This window comes from Lepisosteus oculatus, chromosome 3 (assembly GCF_040954835.1).
Source record: "Lepisosteus oculatus isolate fLepOcu1 chromosome 3, fLepOcu1.hap2, whole genome shotgun sequence".
NCBI lineage: Eukaryota > Metazoa > Chordata > Actinopteri > Semionotiformes > Lepisosteidae > Lepisosteus > Lepisosteus oculatus.
Window position 1 is genome coordinate 9369052 of NC_090698.1, and position 18309 is coordinate 9387360.

The following is an 18309-nucleotide window of genomic DNA, read 5'->3' on the forward strand; positions in this document are numbered from 1 at the left end:
GCCCAGGCCCTGCTCCGTCTTGGGCCGGGCTCCGGGCCTGTGAACAGAACAGCTGCAAGCACTTACGGGAGAGCAAGAGGGAGAGAGAGGGCGTGAGCTGGCAGCGGCCCAGCCGCGGCGGTCACTGGCGGCGAGCAGGGGAGTGAGGGGGACGTGTGTGGAGGAGGGTGTTTTTACAGGCCCGCGGGGAGCACTTCCTCTAGAAACAGGAAGCAGAGACCACAGGGGACAAAAGGGCGGCGACCGCAGCCCTGAAAAGGAAAGGGCGCAGGCTGGCAGGAGCCCCACAGCGGCTGCTCTTCCTTTAGTTACGGCAGTGGCCCTAGGGGGCCTCAGTACAAGCCAGAGGTCATCACCCCGTCAGAGATAGACCTCTACATGTCAAACCAGAGATCCTGTTTGTCCAGCCTTCAACTAGGGGTCCTCAGAGGCTGCCTCTGGGGTGGGGGGTTGCCCCGAGAAACAGAGGCATGCTTTTCACACACACGCCTACCCCAGGCCAGCTCCCCTTCCTGCCCCCCACCTCTGTTACAGGGGGGTTAAAAGTGACCCCTGGGATGACTGGCGCGACAGTGTGCATTTGTCTTCTGCCAGGGTTGTGTAAGTGCCCGGCAGCTCCACTGGTGACACCAGTGAGTGACGCCCCCTGGAGGCTGCTACAGGAGCCTGGGGCAGCTCTGAGGTGGGCATGTCAGCGGAGCCTGATTGCACATCCTCACCCAGGAGCTGTACAGCAGGGGCTGCTGGGAGCCCAGGAAATGCCATTCCACATAGACAGCTTAAATAATGGTTCAAGAGAAAGTGACCCTAAGCTGCTCTGAGCTCCTGCCAAGATCAGTGGAAGAGTTAATGAGCAACTCTGCTAGAGGGCCCTGGAGAGGGGGGATTGGGAGAAGCAACTTGGTGGGAGGGGCGGTACTGGAGGGGGCGGCATTGAAGGGGAGGGGGGCCTGGGAAGGCCAACACAAGCCTAAAATCAACAGCAGCTGTTCTGGAAGGGCAGGAATTGAACACAGGCCCAGGAAATGACCGGCCAGATTTTGCTTCTAAATTCAATTATTTTAAAAATAGTCCTTGAATGAGTTTTCCTTTACACTTGGAGAGAGAGTGACGGAGATGGAATGGGGGCGGTGGGGGAGGAGGAAGAGGAGGAGGAGAAGGAGAAGTTGGGGGGGGGGGTAGAGGGCAGAGAGCAGTACGGACCAAGCGTTGACCCTGCGCCGCGGCCAGCCTGGAGACCACCTCGGACACACGATGGATCGGGAAACCAGGTTTCCGGAGCCGCAGCCACCTTGGACTCTGGCACGCGTCGCTAGCGCCCCGCTGGGGAAGTGGACAAGTTCCTCCAGTTCCCCTGGACCTTCGGTTTCCAGGGCAACGGAGCACCCCTCCACCCGCCGTCTCTACCTGCTTACTCCAACAGGGGGCGCCAGTGAGCTGGAGACTGACCTGGCAGACAATGGGCACAAGGTAAGATCCAGCCTGGACAGGACGCCAGGGTACTCGCACAGCGGTGGGGCGAGAGATGCCAGTTAACCTAGACAGGATGTCTTTGGACTGCAGGGGGATACCAGACCACCTGGCAACAACCCCATAGCTAAGGGGCAGAACATGCAAACTCCCCACTGAAGGTGCCCCAGGCTGGACTTGAACCCAGGACCCAAGAGCTGTGAGACCACAGCACTAAGCCCGAGGCCACAGTGTCACCCTCTTCACCACTAACACCAGTGTCAGTTATTGAGCAGGTAGCAAAGTGATTGGTCCAGTCAAGGGAACTATGGCCCATGAGGACTGTGGGACATTTGGATTGTTACTCTGCACAGTTTTCAGCAGCTAAGAAGCTGTGGGTTTTAAGTTACTGGTTGTAATAGTCGACTTGAATGCAGTTTGGAAGGTGAAAAGCCCACCGATGTTGCTCTTATTCCAATTAGAAGTTTAATTTAGGGCTCTTGGGGAGTTGGGACTGCCCCCTGCACCTGCTCGACCCCCTGTTTCCGAGCTGCAGCCCAGTATCTGATACTTAAACTTGAATTGATCTAACAGCAGTTATTTTCTTGCTTAGACATCTGTCACTGTCTGCAGCAAGCAGAACGACTGCAGGTTTTGTGTCACCTTGAAAAGGTAATAGGTTTTACCCCAGAATGTAGCAGGTTGCTTTTCTCTGGGCGGATTCCAGAGCAGCAGTATCTTGACTACACGCTCGTGGCCAGAACAACGCACAGTATTGTGATAAGTGAGGCCTTATCAGTACATGAAGCAGTATTAATTTCAGTTGTCTTTCCCAAACCTTCCACATCCATTGTGTTCCACACTCCTGGACTCCTGGTTCTTATCTAGTCCAGTGATTTGTTTGCTGTTAATGGTTGAGTGGCTGTTGGAGACGGCATGAGAGGCATGTGTGCTCGGGGCAGAGAGAGCGTCCATGTCTCGGAGGGCAGGATTCCCAGTGTGTGCTCGGGGCGGACTGCGTCTGGGTTGGCGGAGGGCAGTGGGATTGTGGCTGCAGGCGGATCGCCAGCGCCAGGGCTGTGGGCAGGCCGGAATGCTGCAGGGTGTCTCCAGGCTGTGGGATCTGTAATGACAGAGCAGCCACACCGCAGAGCAGAGCTCGCCAGAGCTCCCTTTATAGACACAGGCAGCCTGCTCTTCCAAAGACAGCAGGCATGCATTCCAGCACATTCCAGTACATTCCAGTTCAGGGCGACCAAGTGACCCCCGACACTACATGGGACATTCTGATATAAAAACAACCATTATCAGGAAGCTAGCTAAATCGTGGAAGGTCCATTCCATAAACACATCACAGCAGAGTGAGCACTGACTGGAGGAGAGACACAGCTCTCACTGACAGCACTGAGAGACCACAGCAGAGTGAGCACTGACTGGAGGAGAGACGCAGCTCTCACTGACAGCACTGAGAGACCACAGCAGAGTGAGCACTGACTGGAGGAGAGACGCAGCTCTCACTGACAGCACTGAGAGACCACAGCAGAGTGAGCACTGACTGGAGGAGAGACGCAGCTCTCACTGACAGCACTGAGAGATCACAGCAGAGTGAGCACTGACTGGAGGAGAGACCCAGCTCTCACTGACAGCACTGAGAGATCACAGCAGAGTGAGCACTGACTGGAGGAGAGACGCAGCTCTCACTGACAGCACTGAGAGATCACAGCAGAGTGAGCACTGACTGGAGGAGAGACCCAGCTCTCACTGACAGCACTGAGAGATCACAGCAGAGTGAGCACTGACTGGAGGAGAGACACAGCTCTCACTGACAGCACTGGGAGATCACAGCAGAGTGAGCACTGACTGGAGGAGACAGCTCTCACTGACAGCACTGAGAGATCACAGCAGAGTGAGCACTGACTGGAGGAGAGACGCAGCTCTCACTGACAGCACTGAGAGATCACAGCAGAGTGAGCACTGACTGGAGGAGAGACGCAGCTCTCACTGACAGCACTGAGAGATCACAGCAGAGTGAGCACTGACTGGAGGAGAGACGCAGCTCTCACTGACAGCACTGAGAGATCACAGCAGAGTGAGCACTGACTGGAGGAGAGACGCAGCTCTCACTGACAGCACTGAGAGATCACACCAGAGTGAGCACTGACTGGAGGAGACACAGCTCTCACTGACAGCACTGAGAGATCACAGCAGAGTGAGCACTGACTGGAGGAGACACAGCTCTCACTGACAGCAATGAGAGATCACAGCAGAGTGAGCACTGACTGGAGGAGACACAGCTCTCACTGACAGCACTGAGAGATCACAGCAGAGTGAGCACTGACTGGAGGAGAGACGCAGCTCTCACTAAACTAATCAACATACAAATCATCATCTTTCTGATCAGGGGGCCAGTTAGTGTGAATGTGGGGATGTTATCAACTTGAATATGATATAAAACCATAAGGACATTTGAAAATGATAGAAGGCAATTCAGCCCTTTTAGTTAGATGGCTAATTAGATAGCTAAATAATCGACCCAAGGGTAAGCAGCAAGTTTAATTCAATATAAATTAAAATACAAAAAGACATTTCCATTTCTTTCAGTTCTCAGGAGCAATTTTAAAACCCTGCTTCATGTCCCATGTATTATAGGCCCAATGCTCATCTGAAATCAAGTATGGCCAATATGCTTTACTCCTTGCTCACCCACTCCCCCTTGTGGCAAGAGCTTGTAAGTTCAGGTAATGGCAGGTCTTGGTTCAAGACCAACACAGGGCCAGGTGAGGGGGTTTTGTCATAGGATGGGGTCAGATCCCATTCTGGGGTTCACCTGTGTTATGGCCAAGTTGGGCCTGATGTAGAGTAGCACTTCAAAGGGCTAACTGAATAATAAAATTAATTCTGCTACATTGAAAGACCCATTCCATTATTGAACCGATTGAAGGATGATCAACTCATCAAAAAAGGAGCAGATTTGTGGAGGATCCTGTATTTGTACAGATTTAGTGAGTTGTTTATGTTGTTCTTGGTTGGACGGTTTATCTGAGTGATGACCCATTAATTCAGCCTACAGTCAGGTGATGGTGTACGTCTGTTGAAATATCTACCTGCTTGTCTGCACTTAAGGAGCTGCAGTGGGTGGGAGAGGCCAGGCACTCTGTCCGGCCTGCCTTGCTGCTGACCAATCGGAGAATCTTGTCCGGCTGTTTCCTGAAGGACTGCAGGAGTCTGGGCTTCCACAACAAGACTGGGCAGTTAGCTTGAACTAGTGGCTCCAGTGTTCCTGCGATTTCTGTACGATGCACAACATATCAGGTTACCCTGCGTTGCCCGCAGTGTGTGCGCTGTGTGTTTAAATCCACAGAGAAGGCTATGTGGAGGAAATCAGATTTAGCTGGGCGAAATGACACGGCGCATGGTTCTCTGTGGTCAGGATGTTGTTTAAAACAAACTGCGCTGAGAAGTAGCTATTATACAGTGTAAACAGACACACACTCTAAAGACTGACACGTACACACACAGGCGCATGAGCTTGTACACACACACACACTGAGACTCAGTCATACACATTCTGAGCCATTAGGGGTAATTTTCCTGTTTTGGACTGTTTATCTCCCACTCCCTTCTATCCCAGTCCTGTTCTGTCTCTGTCCCACTCTCTCCCAGTCTCCCCCTCTTGACCTGTCTCTCTCTCATCCTGTCTCACCCTCACATCCTCTCTCTCACCCGGTCACTCTCTCAACCTCCATCTCCCTCTCATCTTGTCTTCTTCTCCTGTCTCCCTCTCATATCTCACTCTCTCTCCCTGTCTTACTCTCATGTCTCACTTTCTCTCCCTGTTTCACTCTCTCTCTGTCCCACTTTCTCTCTGTTTCACTCTCTCCCTGTCTCACTTTCTTTTCCTGTCTCCCCCTTCTATCACTCTCTCTCCATGTTTAATTCCTGTCTCACTCTCTCCCTGTTTCCCTCTCCTGTCTCACTTTCTCTCCCTGTCTCACTCTCCCTCTGTCCCACCTTCTCTCCCTGTCTTACTCTCCTGTCTCACTCTCTAGCCCTGTCTTCCTCTCTCTCCCTGTCTCACTCTCTCCCTGTCCCACTTTCTCTCCGTCTCACTCTCCTGTCTCACTCTCTAGCCCCGTCTCCCTCTCTCTCCCTGTCTCACTCTCTCCCCGTCTCACTTTCTCTTCCTGCCTCCCTCTCCTGTCTCACTCTCTAGCCCTGTCTCCCTCTCTCTCCCTGTCTCACTCTCTCCCCGTCTCACTTTCTCTTCCTGCCTCCCTCTCCTATCTCACTCTTACTTCCTGTCTCACTCTCCTGTCTCACTCTCTCCCCCCTCTCAGAAATCTGCCCCCCTCTCTTCCACACTCAGCTGTTTGGAACCTCCAGCCAAAGTTAATACACAAGCTCCATCTGGTAGTAATTAAACCTTCCCTCCCCCCGTCCCCTCCCTCTCTCCCTCTCTCCCTCTCTCCGATCCCAGACATCGTCTCCCTGCACCTCCCTCCTCCCCAGTGCCTGCACGCTCTCTGCCCCTCTCTGTCCTGGCCGTGCTCTCTCGTTCTGAGGGTCCTATGAAGAGCAGCATGTTTCTGCGGGTGCTCTCAGGAGCTAGCGTTATCGTGCTCGTCCTGCTGGGATGTGCCGGCGCTCAAAGTCAGACGACACAAAGGAGTAACTTCACGCGGTGAGTCTGCCCTGGAGCCTCGCTGCCCCTCTGCTCAGCGCAGGTTCAGCAGCATGTCCGGACACTGGGCCTGTCCGCCTGTCTCCTTATCTGTCTTTACGGTACAGGTCGGACATCTGTAGTGTCTGCCTTTACTGTGCCTCCTCGTGTGTCTGTATGGAGTCAATCTGTAGTGTCTGCCTTTACTGTGCCTCCTCGTGTGTCTGTATGGAGTCAATCTGTAGTGTCTGCCTTTACTGTGCCTCCTCGTGTGTCTGTATGGAGTCAATCTGTCTGTAGTGTCTGCCTTTACTGTGCCTCCTCGTGTGTCTGTATGGAGTCAATCTGTCTGTAGTGTCTGCCTTTACTGTGTGCCCATGTCTGTTGTGTTTCCGTCTGCACTCATAGTTGTGTCTCCCTTCTGTCTGCCTCTTTTTATTTCCCTGTGCATCTGTTTTATGTGCTATGTGTCTGTCTGTTTGTGACTTAACCGTGTGTTCCCGTCAATGCATGTGTCCATGCTGAAGTCCTGTGTGCACTGCATGTCTTTTTGAACTTTACTGTGTGTCCCTGTCTGTGCTGAAGTCCTGTCTGCACTGCATGTCTTTTTGAACTTTACTGTGTGTCCCTGTCTGTGCTGAGGTCCTGCCTGCACTGCGTGTCTGTTTGTGACTTTACTGTGTCTCCGTGCTGAAGTCCTGTCTGCACTGCATGTCTTTTTGAACTTTACTGTGTGTCTCTGTGCTGAGGTCCTGCCTGCACTGCTTGTCTGTTTGAGACTTTACTGTGTGTCCCTGTCTGTGCTGAAGTCCTGTTTGAATGTCTGTGTACAACTGACAGCTATTTGTATATATAATATAAGGAATTAAAAGACTTGTTGTTTTGCCACATTTTCAAGATTGTAAGGATGGTTCACCCCACAGTTCGGGATTATTTTTCCTCTCTCAGTGACATCCTTCCAACCCATCAAAATAGAATAAGTGGTCAGCCTGCATATCTGTTAATGTCCCTTTTCCTAAAGTGATTAAGTCTTCTACCGCTAGCCAGGACCCGAAGCTCTTATCTGCAGTGACTCGTGGTGAGAGAGAGGAGAGGAGCTGAGCTATGACATCACCTCTTACTGCAGGACCCCTGGTCCCCTGCCTCCTCTGGGGGGGGGGGGGGGGGGTGGGTTTCATGGGGAATCAGGGAGTCCAAACTGGGGGCCAGTCGGTCACTTTTGTGCAGGACATTTGAACAGACTGAGTTGCTCTCGTGCCTTTGGAAGGGCTGTGGCTCTGGCTGCAGTCTCGGAGCAGGAGGGACACTGCTCTTTGGTGAAAGTCTGGAGGTTGTGCAGACAGGGAGGCTGGCGGAGCATCGTGCTGGCGCCACGGCGGCAGGGTCAGGGTTATGGGAAGAAATAAAAACAAAACCATCCAAACATGCTCACTTTGACACACTGACTGACACATCCTGATTGAGAAGCTGACTTACTGTCTGACACACTGGGTGAAACGCTGACACACTGACACCCTGACTGTCTGACACCCTGACACACATACTGACACTCTGACTGTCTGACACACTGACACCCTTACTGTCTGACACTCTGACACTCTGACACTCTGACAAACTGACACATAGACTGACACCCTGACTGTCTGACACACTGACACACATACTGACACTCTGACTGTCTGACACACAGACTGACACTCTGACACTCTGACAAACTGACACATAGACTGACACCCTGACTGTCTGACACACTGACACACTGACTGACACAATGACACCTTGCCTGACTGATGGATACACTGACCAACTGACCTATTAATTGACTGACCGACTGACCAACAGCCTGAATATCTGACTGACCAGGAGCACTGCCCTGCAATACGTGGACAATGGTAGTTACTAGTTGAGGAGGGTGAGGAGTTTTAGGAAAATCTGTAAAGACTGTTTCTGCTTATAGTGCTGCAGATATTTGGCAGTCAAAGCCTGGGCAAATTTCCACCCTGCAGAAACAAAAGCAGTTTCTCTTTGTTGGGGGTTTTAAGTGTTTAAACAGAGCAGCTGAAGGGTGACTCAAGGACTCTGGAACTAACAGTGCTGAAGAATGCAGGCTCAGACTGAGCAACACTGAGTATCTGACCGCGCTGCGCTCAAGAAAGCCTTGTGAGAGTCTCGATTCTCACACTGTGACCCGGATCAGGTGGAAACCGCTCGGAAAAATGCCTCTGGAGTCTTTCGGTCCGCCATAGCAGAGTACACTGCTAATATTCAAGGCTGCCTTCTGCTGTGGTTTACTTTGTTTTCAGATCGATCTCAGTGAATTCTGAAAATTATGTTGCCTTTGATTGGCTAACGAACTGTACTGAAGAGGTTTGACATTTTTTGTAGATTGCTGCACCATACTGGAGTCCAGTACACTGTGCTATAGAATTCTGGATTTTAGTGAGATTTCCTGCACTTTATCGCAGTTCGTGAGATGTGGCGCACATTACTGTAGCTCAGATCACTGCCCCACACAGACAGTTCCCTGCTTTGTGTGCCAGTTGTTTCTGTTCCTGTACTCCTGATTACCACCCTGTTCTGTAGCTTGATCAGTCCTGTCTGGCTGTGTCTGTACAGATCTGATTTCTGTGTCAGTGTGTGCGTGTCTGTGTTTGAGTGTGTCAGTGTGTGCGTGTCTGTGTTTGAGTGTGTCAGTGTGTGTTTTCATGCTCTGTGTGTCAGTGTGTGCGTGTCTGTGTTTGAGTGTGTCAGTGTGTGCGTGTTTGAGTGTGTCAGTGTGTGTGTTTTCATGCTCTGTGTGTCAGTGTGTGCGTGTCTGTGTTTGAGTGTGTCAGTGTGTGCGTGTCTGTGTTTGAGTGTGTCAGTGTGTGTTTTCATGCTCTGTGTGTCAGTGTGTGCGTGTCTGTGTTTGAGTGTGTCAGTGTGTGCGTGTTTGAGTGTGTCAGTGTGTGTGTTTTCATGCTCTGTGTGTCAGTGTGTGCGTGTCTGTGTTTGAGTGTGTCAGTGTGTGCGTGTCTGTGTTTGAGTGTGTCAGTGTGTGTTTTCATGCTCTGTGTGTCAGTGTGTGCGTGTCTGTGTTTGAGTGTGTCAGTGTGTGCGTGTTTGAGTGTGTCAGTGTGTGTGTTTTCATGCTCTGTGTGTCAGTGTGTGCGTGTCTGTGGTTGAGTGTGTCAGTGTGTGCGTGTCTGTGGTTGTGTGTGTCAGTGTGTGCGTGTCTGTGGTTGAGTGTGTCAGTGTGTGTGATAAGGACAGTGCTGCTCTGTGCCTTTTGGGAGCAGGCAGCTCTTCTTTCCAGGAATCTCAGCAGTCCAGAAGACTCCGGAAGGCTGGAATCTGTGGAATGTGCTCTGTGATGACACCCCCGCACCCTGTCTCTGATCTTTCTCAGCGGGTCCTGTCTCCCTTATCTTTCTCTTGCCATTTCCATTGTCTAACAAGACTCTGGATCTGTCAAACCCAAGGAGGACAGGAAGTCTTCAGGATGTCTGTGTGTATTGTGTCAGGGTTGTGTGTGTGTGTGCATTGTGTCAGGGCTTTGTGTGCAGTGTGTCAGGCCTGTGTATGTGTGTGCAGTGTGTCAGGGCTGTGTGTGTACTGTTTCTCAGGTCTGTGTTTAAGCTGTGTTCAGGGTGTGTGTACAATGTCTCAGGGCTGTGTTCAGCCTGTGTTCAGGGGCTCAGGTTTCTAGAAGAGTCGGGGTCAAGACTGTGAGCTCATTGCCCTCCTCTCCACTCTCTTTTCACACAGAGCCCCGTCTGTCTGCAATATCCTGTTTTTCCCAGCCAGACCTGTGGATTTAAAAATCTAGATTAAAAGGGGGTTTCTTCCTCTGGCCCTGCGAGGATTTTCAGTTCATGAGGCTCTTAATTCAAATTTAACCCGAGCTCTTAATGGACTGGTTGTTCCACTGGTGTCCACTGGGTCTTGTTCACTGCTGATCCTGAAGAGTTCCACTGGGTCTCAATGCCTTTGAGGATGTTGAGTACTTGAACTGAGTCCCAGAATGCAGGGAGCCATAACAACAGACAAGTGAGATGTTGTTTGTAGTTTTTCGCCAGACCCCTGCTCTCCAGTATCTGATCTCCTCTCCCTTTCCACAGGCCAGTGTTTAACTGTGGAGGCGAGCTGATCGCGGACTCGGGCTTCGTGGGCAGCGAGGGGTTCCCCAGCTACTACAAGCCTGACCGCAAGTGCACCTGGTACATCACGGTAGGACATACGCACCGCACAGCCGGGGGGGCTCGGCTCAGGCGGTCTCGCACGTCTGGCAGGCTGTCCAGGGAGCAGTCTCTTTCCCTTCCCCTCCTCCTCCTCCTCCTCACGTCCTCCCTCTCTCTTGGCTGGCAGGTGCCTGAGGGTCACGTGGTCATGCTGTCCTTCCGTGTCTTCGACCTGGAGGCCGACCCCCAGTGCCGCTTCGACTACGTGGAGGTGTACAACGGCCACTCCTACACGGCGCAGCGGCTGGGCCGCTTCTGCGGCACCTTCCGCCCCGGCGCCCTGATCTCCACCTCCCACAGGATGATGGTGGAGATGGTCTCGGACTCGGGCACGGGCGGCAGGGGCTTCCTGGGCTACTTCAACGGAGGGAAGCCTCACGTGGACGGTAGGAGCACCCCATCTCTGTCTCGCTCCCCATTTCTCGGCCTCTGTTTGTCTCCCCCCCTCCCCCCCATCTTGGCCGGGGGGCGCACTGTGGTCTCGCGGTGACCTCGGAGAGGGCTGCGCCACCCCTCCCTCCACAGGCTCAGCCCGGCCGTGGGTGCTGGAGCGATCACTCGGGAGTGGGGGCGCGGGAAACAGTCGTATCTCTCCGTGCCCGGCCAGCGTGTCCGTGCTGGGAAGGGGGGTGGAGTGAGCACACGTCCCATCTGGGCCACCACCCCTGTACGCAGAGACGACAGCTCCCATGTTTTTATAATAATAATTCCGTATACTTACACAGTGCTTCTGGACACTCCACTCAAAGCGCTTTACAGGTAATGGGGACTCCCCTCCACCACCACCAGTGTGCAGCCCCACCTGGATGATGCACCAGTACTCTCCCCACACACTAGCCCTCAGTGGGGAGGAGAACAGAGTGATGAAGCCAGTTCAGAGAGGGGGATTATTAGGAAGCCATGATTGGTAAAGGCCAGGGGGAAATTTGGCCAGGACACCGGGGGAGGTGTGCCCTGCTGTTTTCAAGAAACACCCTATTTTTAATGACCACAGAGAGTCAGGACCTCGGTTTTACGTCTCATCTGAAGGACAGCGCCTTTTTACAGTATAGTGTCCCCGTCATTATACTGGGGCATTAGGACCCACACAGACTGCAGGGTGAGCGCCCCCTGCTGGCCCCACTAACACCTCTTCCAGCAGCAGCCTTAGCTTTCCAAGGAGGTCTCCCATCCAGGCACTGGCCAGGCTCCAGTGAGTTGCAGGGTGACATGGCTGCTGGCCATGTTTTCACACATGCACAGGGCTGGGGGGGGGGGGGGGGTTTGGGACAGTGGGCATGATGATACCATAGGGTGGGTCAATGCTGCGTCATGCCAGCTAATTGGCTCCTGGCAATGTCGTATCTGATGGGGTGCAAGCAGAATCATTTCCAGTGTGGAAATTGAAAAGGAGCACGTCCTCCACTTCTCTGACTCCTCGCACTCTCCGTCCCCCAGAGCACCAGTTCTGTGGCGGCAAGCTGACGAAGTCACAGGGCTCAGTCAAGACCCCCAACTGGCCCGAGAAGGATTACCCAGCAGGCATCAGCTGCTCCTGGCACATCATCGTCGAGAGCAACATGGTAAGAATGGTGCAAGCGACCAAAAGAGCAGGAATTCTAATAAACTAATTAACTGAGTATGAACCAAACAATTAAGTGATTGCCATATCTGTGAGACAATTAATCAGCACTGGTTTTCTTTGAACTACTCTATATTGTAGTGCAGTCAGGTGTGACAGTGTGTGTGTGTGCTGAATCCAGAGGGAGTGTGAGAGGAGAGGGACAGCAGTGGCTCTAGCAGTGTCTACAGCACAGTCAGGTGTGACAGTGTGTGTGTGTGTGCTGGTGAATTCAGGGTGAGTGTGAGAGGAGAGGGACAGCAGTGGCTCTAGCAGTGTCTACAGTACAGTCAGGTGTGACAGTGTGTGTGTGTGTGCTGGTGAATTCAGGGTGAGTGTGAGAGGAGAGGGACAGCAGTGGCTCTAGCAGTGTCTACAGTACAGTCAGGTGTGACAGTGTGTGTGTGTGCTGGTGAATTCAGGGTGAGTGTGAGAGGAGAGGGACAGCAGTGGCTCTAGCAGTGTCTACAGTACAGCCAGTACAGCAGGACATTGCTGTGTGGACACTGTGTTGCTGTATGGAGCAGTATTGTACTGTGCTGACACTGGGCACTGGGGCTGTACTGAGCAGTGTCCTGCCGTGTGGCCACTGTGGTGCTCTGTATGGGGCTGTAGTGAGCAGTGTCCTGCTGTCTGACACTGTATTATCCGTCTGTGCCAGGTGATCGAGGTGACCTTCGACAAGTTCGATCTGGAGCATGACAGTTACTGCCGCTATGACTATGTGGCGTTTTTCAACGGCGGCGAGTCCGACGACTCGCGGCGCATCGGGAAGTACTGCGGAGACATAGCGCCCGGGTGAGAGGAGGAGTGAGGGACTGTGTGTCTGGGTCTCAGCCAATGGAGAGGAGGAGTCCAGTGGTGACCTTCTCTGCCCATCCCTCCCTCCCTCCTGTCCTTCATGTCACACTCTCTCCTTTTTCTCTGCCCATTTCTTGGCCTTCACTTTCGCTCCTATTCTCTCACTCTCCTCTCCACTTCTCTTTATCTTTATTCCTCCTCTCTCTCTCCGTCACTGTCCATCTGTCTCCATTATTCTCCTCCCTCTCCTCTCTCCCCTCTGTGCTCCTCTGTCTCTCTATCACTCTCCTCCTCTCTCTCGTTTCTCCTCCTCTCTCTCCATCACTCTCCTCTCTCTCTCCTCTCTCCATCACTCTCCTCTCTCTCTCCTCTCTCTCTCCATCACTCTCCTCTCACTTTCCTCCTGTCTCTCTGCAGCACCATTGTGTCCAATGGGAACGAGCTGCTGGTGCAGTTTGTGTCTGACCTCAGTGTGACCTCTGACGGGTTCATGGCCACCTACACCAGCATCCCGCGGGGATCCAAGCCCAGCACCGTGGCCGGGGAGGAGAACGGGCTAGGCCCCCAGTTGGTACCAGAATCAGCCGCCAAACCTCCCTCCAAACCCGGACCCAAACCCCCGGCTAAACCCGCCGTCACCAAACCCGTCAAGCCCAAACCCACGCTCAAACCGAAAGTCACCCCCGCGCCAGGGTCCAAGCCCAAGACCACTGCCAAGGCCCCGGTCAAGCCCTCCCCCAAGCCCGGTACCAAACCTGCTGCCAAGCCCACAGCCAAGCCCACAGCCAAGCCCGGGCCCAAACCGGCCGTCCGACCTGGACTTAAACCAGCCCGAAACGGAACCAGGGTGGTGTTGAGACGACCTGGCCCCAGCGACAAGAGTAAGTGCATGACTGCGTTAAGACTCCAGTGAGCTTGTCACTCCAGTGTCTCTACCAGTTCAACCATGAAGCAGCCGAACCAGTCGCTGCAGGACTGAACCGGGGCCATTGTCACGGGGCGTTCGATCAGGACCCCGTGCAGACAACACAATCCAGGGAGGAGTGAGGAAAACACGGGGGAAAGGGCCTGTTAGGGGCTGGAAGGAACACGGGGGGGCGTGTCCGTGGTGCGCTGGTGTTCGGGGGAGGTGTGGCCGAGGCAGACAGTCCAAGGGAGTCCGAGGCAAATCCATGAACGTAGCAAATATACAAACTGGGAGATCCATCCAGACACAGACAAACAGAGTTAAAAGCCGGAGTGGGATCCGGCGGAGGGTCGGGGAACAAAAGGGGGTAACGGGATCAGACGCTCCAGTCCTGGACCCAGAAGGTCAGGATGCCGTAGAAGCCGATGCCGCCGAGTCGCTCCTGGACTCGCGGGTAGGCAGGCTTCCGGGCGCCCGTCTTCCAGAGCTGAGCCCAGATTGGCAGGAACGCCTGGCTTTTAGAGGACGGGGGGCAGGAACCGGAGGCAGGTGCAGGGGATCGGTAGAAAACAAGGAAGGGCTGGAGCGTCCTTAAGAGGAGGGGTTTACGAGCGTGACAGTCACGCAGTGTCCCTGCAGCAGCAAGCTGCTGGTGCTGCAGTCCCGCACCCTGGCCGGTCTGGACAATGTCCAGAACGATTTCTCATTGTCTAGCCACAGCGCACTGAGGCCAGAGTTGAAGTCACACCCTCTGTGCCCACTATTCAGGCTCTTCAAGCCGATACACCTCCCTCTTTATCAGGCTGCCGAGACATGGAATATGATACCCCTGCAAGGTTTTGCAGGCTCTGTAAAGTGCAGGCGCAAGCACACTCTGACATGCCCTGCAAGTGTATCAGAGTTCATCTTTTGTGTTGCGTCGCCCGCAGGTCTTTCATGTCTCGTCTCTCTTCCCACCCTGTAGGTGGCGCCGCTAACCCGCTGTGTGCTCAGGGCTGTAAGAGGACCGCGACCATCCAGAGCAGCTTCTGCTCCAGCGAGTTCGGTGAGGAACCTCTCGTTTTCTCTCTGTCTGCTCTCGGATTCACGTTCTCAGAGCTGTGTCGGCTTGACCCACAAATGACTGTGTTGCCAAAGGACTGGCAATTAAGAAAAACATACTGTGATTAGGCATTTACCAAAATGTACAGTATTAGAGAGGCTGATGGTCTGTTCCTCAGGCTTTGGCAGGAGATCAAGCAATGGGCCGCAGTAGTACTGGGAGCTCTACTGATTCTGGCAGGAGTGGGAATTCTGGGATTAGATTTCGTTGAGGACGAGTCCAGTGTGTCTGTATTAACCCCTCTCTCTCTCAGTGCAGTGTTAATGTACTGTAGTGTTCAGTGAGTCTGTATTAACCCCTCTCTCTCTCAGTGCAGTGTTAATGTACTGTAGTGTTCAGTGAGTCTGTATTAACCCCTCTCTCTCTCAGTGCAGTGTTAATGTACTGTAGTGTTCAGTGAGTCTGTATTAACCCCTCTCTCTCTCAGTGCAGTGTTAATGTACTGTAGTGTCCAGTGTGTCTGTATTAACCCCTCTCTCTCTCAGTGCAGTGTTAATGGACTGTAGTGTCCAGTGTGTCTGTATTAACCCTTCTCTCTCAGTGCAGTGTTAATGGACTGTAGTGTCCAGTGTGTCTCTATTAACCCCTCTCTCTCAGTGCAGTGTTAATGTACTGTAGTGTCCAGTGTGTCTGTATTAACCCCTCTCTCTCAGTGCAGTGTTAATGGACTGTAGTGTCCAGTGTGTCTGTATTAACCCCTCTCTCTCTCCGTACAGTGTTAATGTACTGTAGTGTCCAGTGTGTCTGTATTAACCCCTCTCTCTCTCAGTGCAGTGTTAATGTACTGTAGTGTTCAGTGAGTCTGTATTAACCCCTCTCTCTCTCAGTGCAGTGTTAATGTACTGTAGTGTTCAGTGAGTCTGTATTAACCCCTCTCTCTCTCAGTGCAGTGTTAATGTACTGTAGTGTCCAGTGTGTCTGTATTAACCCCTCTCTCTCTCAGTGCAGTGTTAATGGACTGTAGTGTCCAGTGTGTCTGTATTAACCCTTCTCTCTCAGTGCAGTGTTAATGGACTGTAGTGTCCAGTGTGTCTCTATTAACCCCTCTCTCTCAGTGCAGTGTTAATGTACTGTAGTGTCCAGTGTGTCTGTATTAACCCCTCTCTCTCAGTGCAGTGTTAATGGACTGTAGTGTCCAGTGTGTCTGTATTAACCCCTCTCTCTCAGTGCAGTGTTAATGGACTGCAGTGTCCAGTGTGTCTGTATTAACCCCCCTCTCTCTCTCAGTGCAGTGTTAATGGACTGTAGTGTCCAGTGTGTCTGTATTAACACCTCTCTCTCAGTGCAGTGTTAATGTATTGTAATGTCCAGTGTGTCTGTATTAACCCCTCTCTCTCTCAGTGCAGCGTTAATGTACTGTAGTGTCCAGTGTGTCTGTATTAACCCCTCTCTCTCTCAGTGCAGCGTTAATGTACTGTAGTGTTCGGTGAGTCTGTATTAACCCCTCTCTCTCTCAGTGCAGTGTTAATGGACTGTAGTGTCCAGTGTGTCTGTATTAACCCCTCTCTCTCTCAGTGCAGTGTTAATGGACTGTAGTGTCCAGTGTGTCTGTATTAACCCCTCTCTCTCAGTGCAGTGTTAATGGACTGTAGTGTCCAGTGTGTCTGTATTAACCCCTCTCTCTCAGTGCAGTGTTAATGGACTGTAGTGTCCAGTGTGTCTGTATTAACCCCTCTCTCTCAGTGCAGTGTTAATGGACTGTAGTGTCCAGTGTGTGTGTATTAACCCCTCTCTCTCAGTGCAGTGTTAATGTACTGTAGTGTCCAGTGTGTCTGTATTAACCCCCCTCTCTCTCTCTCAGTGATCACAGGGAAGGTGACGACAGTGGCGACAGGTCCCAGGGACAGTCTGTACATTAGTGTGTCTTTGATTCATGCCTACAAGGCTGGACGGCTCCGCATCACCCAGGCAGGCAAAACCATGTCAGTCAAACTGGTGTCTGCCTGCAAGAAGTGTCCACTCATTCGCAGAGGTAGGGAAAAACTGCCTATATACCCACACAATACACACACTGTGCATAATATACACCTATAGTACACACACTGTGTAAAATATACATCTTCACTTCATACACACTGCATAATATACACCAATACTATACACACTGTTTATAATATATACCTTCACTACAGACACTGTGCATAATATATACCCACACTACATACACTGGCATAAAATACACCTTCACTACACACACTGTGCATAATATACACCTTCACTATAAACAAACACTTGTATAACATCCACCATATACTGTGTATTCATTCTTTCAACATGGAAACAATCGTTACGTGTTTCTCTATCAAACCTATTTTTAGGTTCAGTTATGGATTTTGTTTTGCTTTAACTGTATAAAAGTGACTTGAAAACAGTATGAGGGGCTCTAATATTAATTCTGTACAGAGTATTTACCCTAGCCTCTGTTTACAGGGAGCTCATAATGTGAAGTGGCATATTGTACCAGTTGCATGGTAAAAACTGCACACTGGATCAAGAAAGTTTGATTCTCACACGGTCATGAGAATGGACAGTAACAGCGACCACTAGAGGGCACTAACTTCAGCAGTACCCAACCACACCATGAGCTGATGTAGCGCCCCCTGGTGTTGGCTGTCATTGTGCAAGGGGATGTGCTACAAAGGACTGTATTACTGCTGTATTAATGTAGTACTACTGTATTATTGAAAGAGTGTATTCACTATCGTGTTCCAACCCGTGCAAGGAATCTTTCAGCAGGATCAAAATGATTTAAAAAATTTTGGTAAATCGATTTTAATATTTGCTCTCCCTCCCCCTCTCACAGGCGCTAACTACATCCTGATGGGCCAGGTGGATGATGAGGGGCGTGGCCTCCTTTCACCCAATAGCTTCACTCTCCTCTACAAAGCCCCACACCAGAAAATGCTGACCAATCTGAACAGCAAGCCATGCTGACCTCACTGAACCGACCAATCACGTGGCTAGAGAACGACATTCCACAAAATAACACTTCCCGCTCCGGAAATATAGGCATCAAAAGCCAGACTCCTATGCAATCACAGAATTCAGTGTCATGATATTGGAACCTTTAGAAGAGAAAAAGTCTGAAGCGTGTGTTTGGTGAAATAGCCACCTCACAGTTCCTTACAGACTTTGGTCACAATGAGCACCATTTAAAGAGGGGCTCCCCAGTCCTGGCTCTGGTGACCCCAGTGCTTTCTGCCTGTATTCCAGTTGATTTCTCTTTGACTTTACTGAAACCCTTAATTGAAGTAAAAGCTTAGTAAGTGGGGTGAGGCAGACTTGACACAGCGATATGTGTTGTGGTGTAATAATAATTCATAATAATTCCTTATCTTATATAGCGCTTTTCTGGACACTCCGCTCAAAGCGCTTTACAGGTAATGGGGATCCCTTCCACCAACACCAGTGTGCAGCCCTACCTGGATGATGCGACAGCAGCCATAGTACACCAGTACTCTCCCCACACACCAGCTCTCAGTGGGGAGGAGAACAGAGTGATGAAGCCAGTTCAGAGAGGGGGATTATTAGGAGGCCATGACTGGTAAAGACCAGGGGGACATTTGTCCA

The 18309-nt window shown here is 51.7% G+C and overlaps 1 protein-coding gene across 1 annotated transcript; it reads left to right on the forward strand.

Annotated features, from left to right (window-relative positions):
* The first annotated feature begins 1444 nt into the window (after window positions 1-1444).
* pcolcea (procollagen C-endopeptidase enhancer a) lies at window positions 1445-18025 on the forward strand. The gene is made up of 10 exons (XM_069186686.1): window positions 1445-1470; window positions 5927-6130; window positions 10210-10318; window positions 10457-10715; window positions 11767-11891; window positions 12591-12727; window positions 13148-13611; window positions 14602-14682; window positions 16541-16711; window positions 17543-18025. Exons 1-10 carry the CDS (start codon window positions 1460-1462, stop codon window positions 17671-17673), a joined length of 1692 nt encoding a protein of 563 aa, XP_069042787.1. The 5' UTR covers window positions 1445-1459; the 3' UTR covers window positions 17674-18025.
* Window positions 18026-18309: the final 284 nt, after the last annotated feature.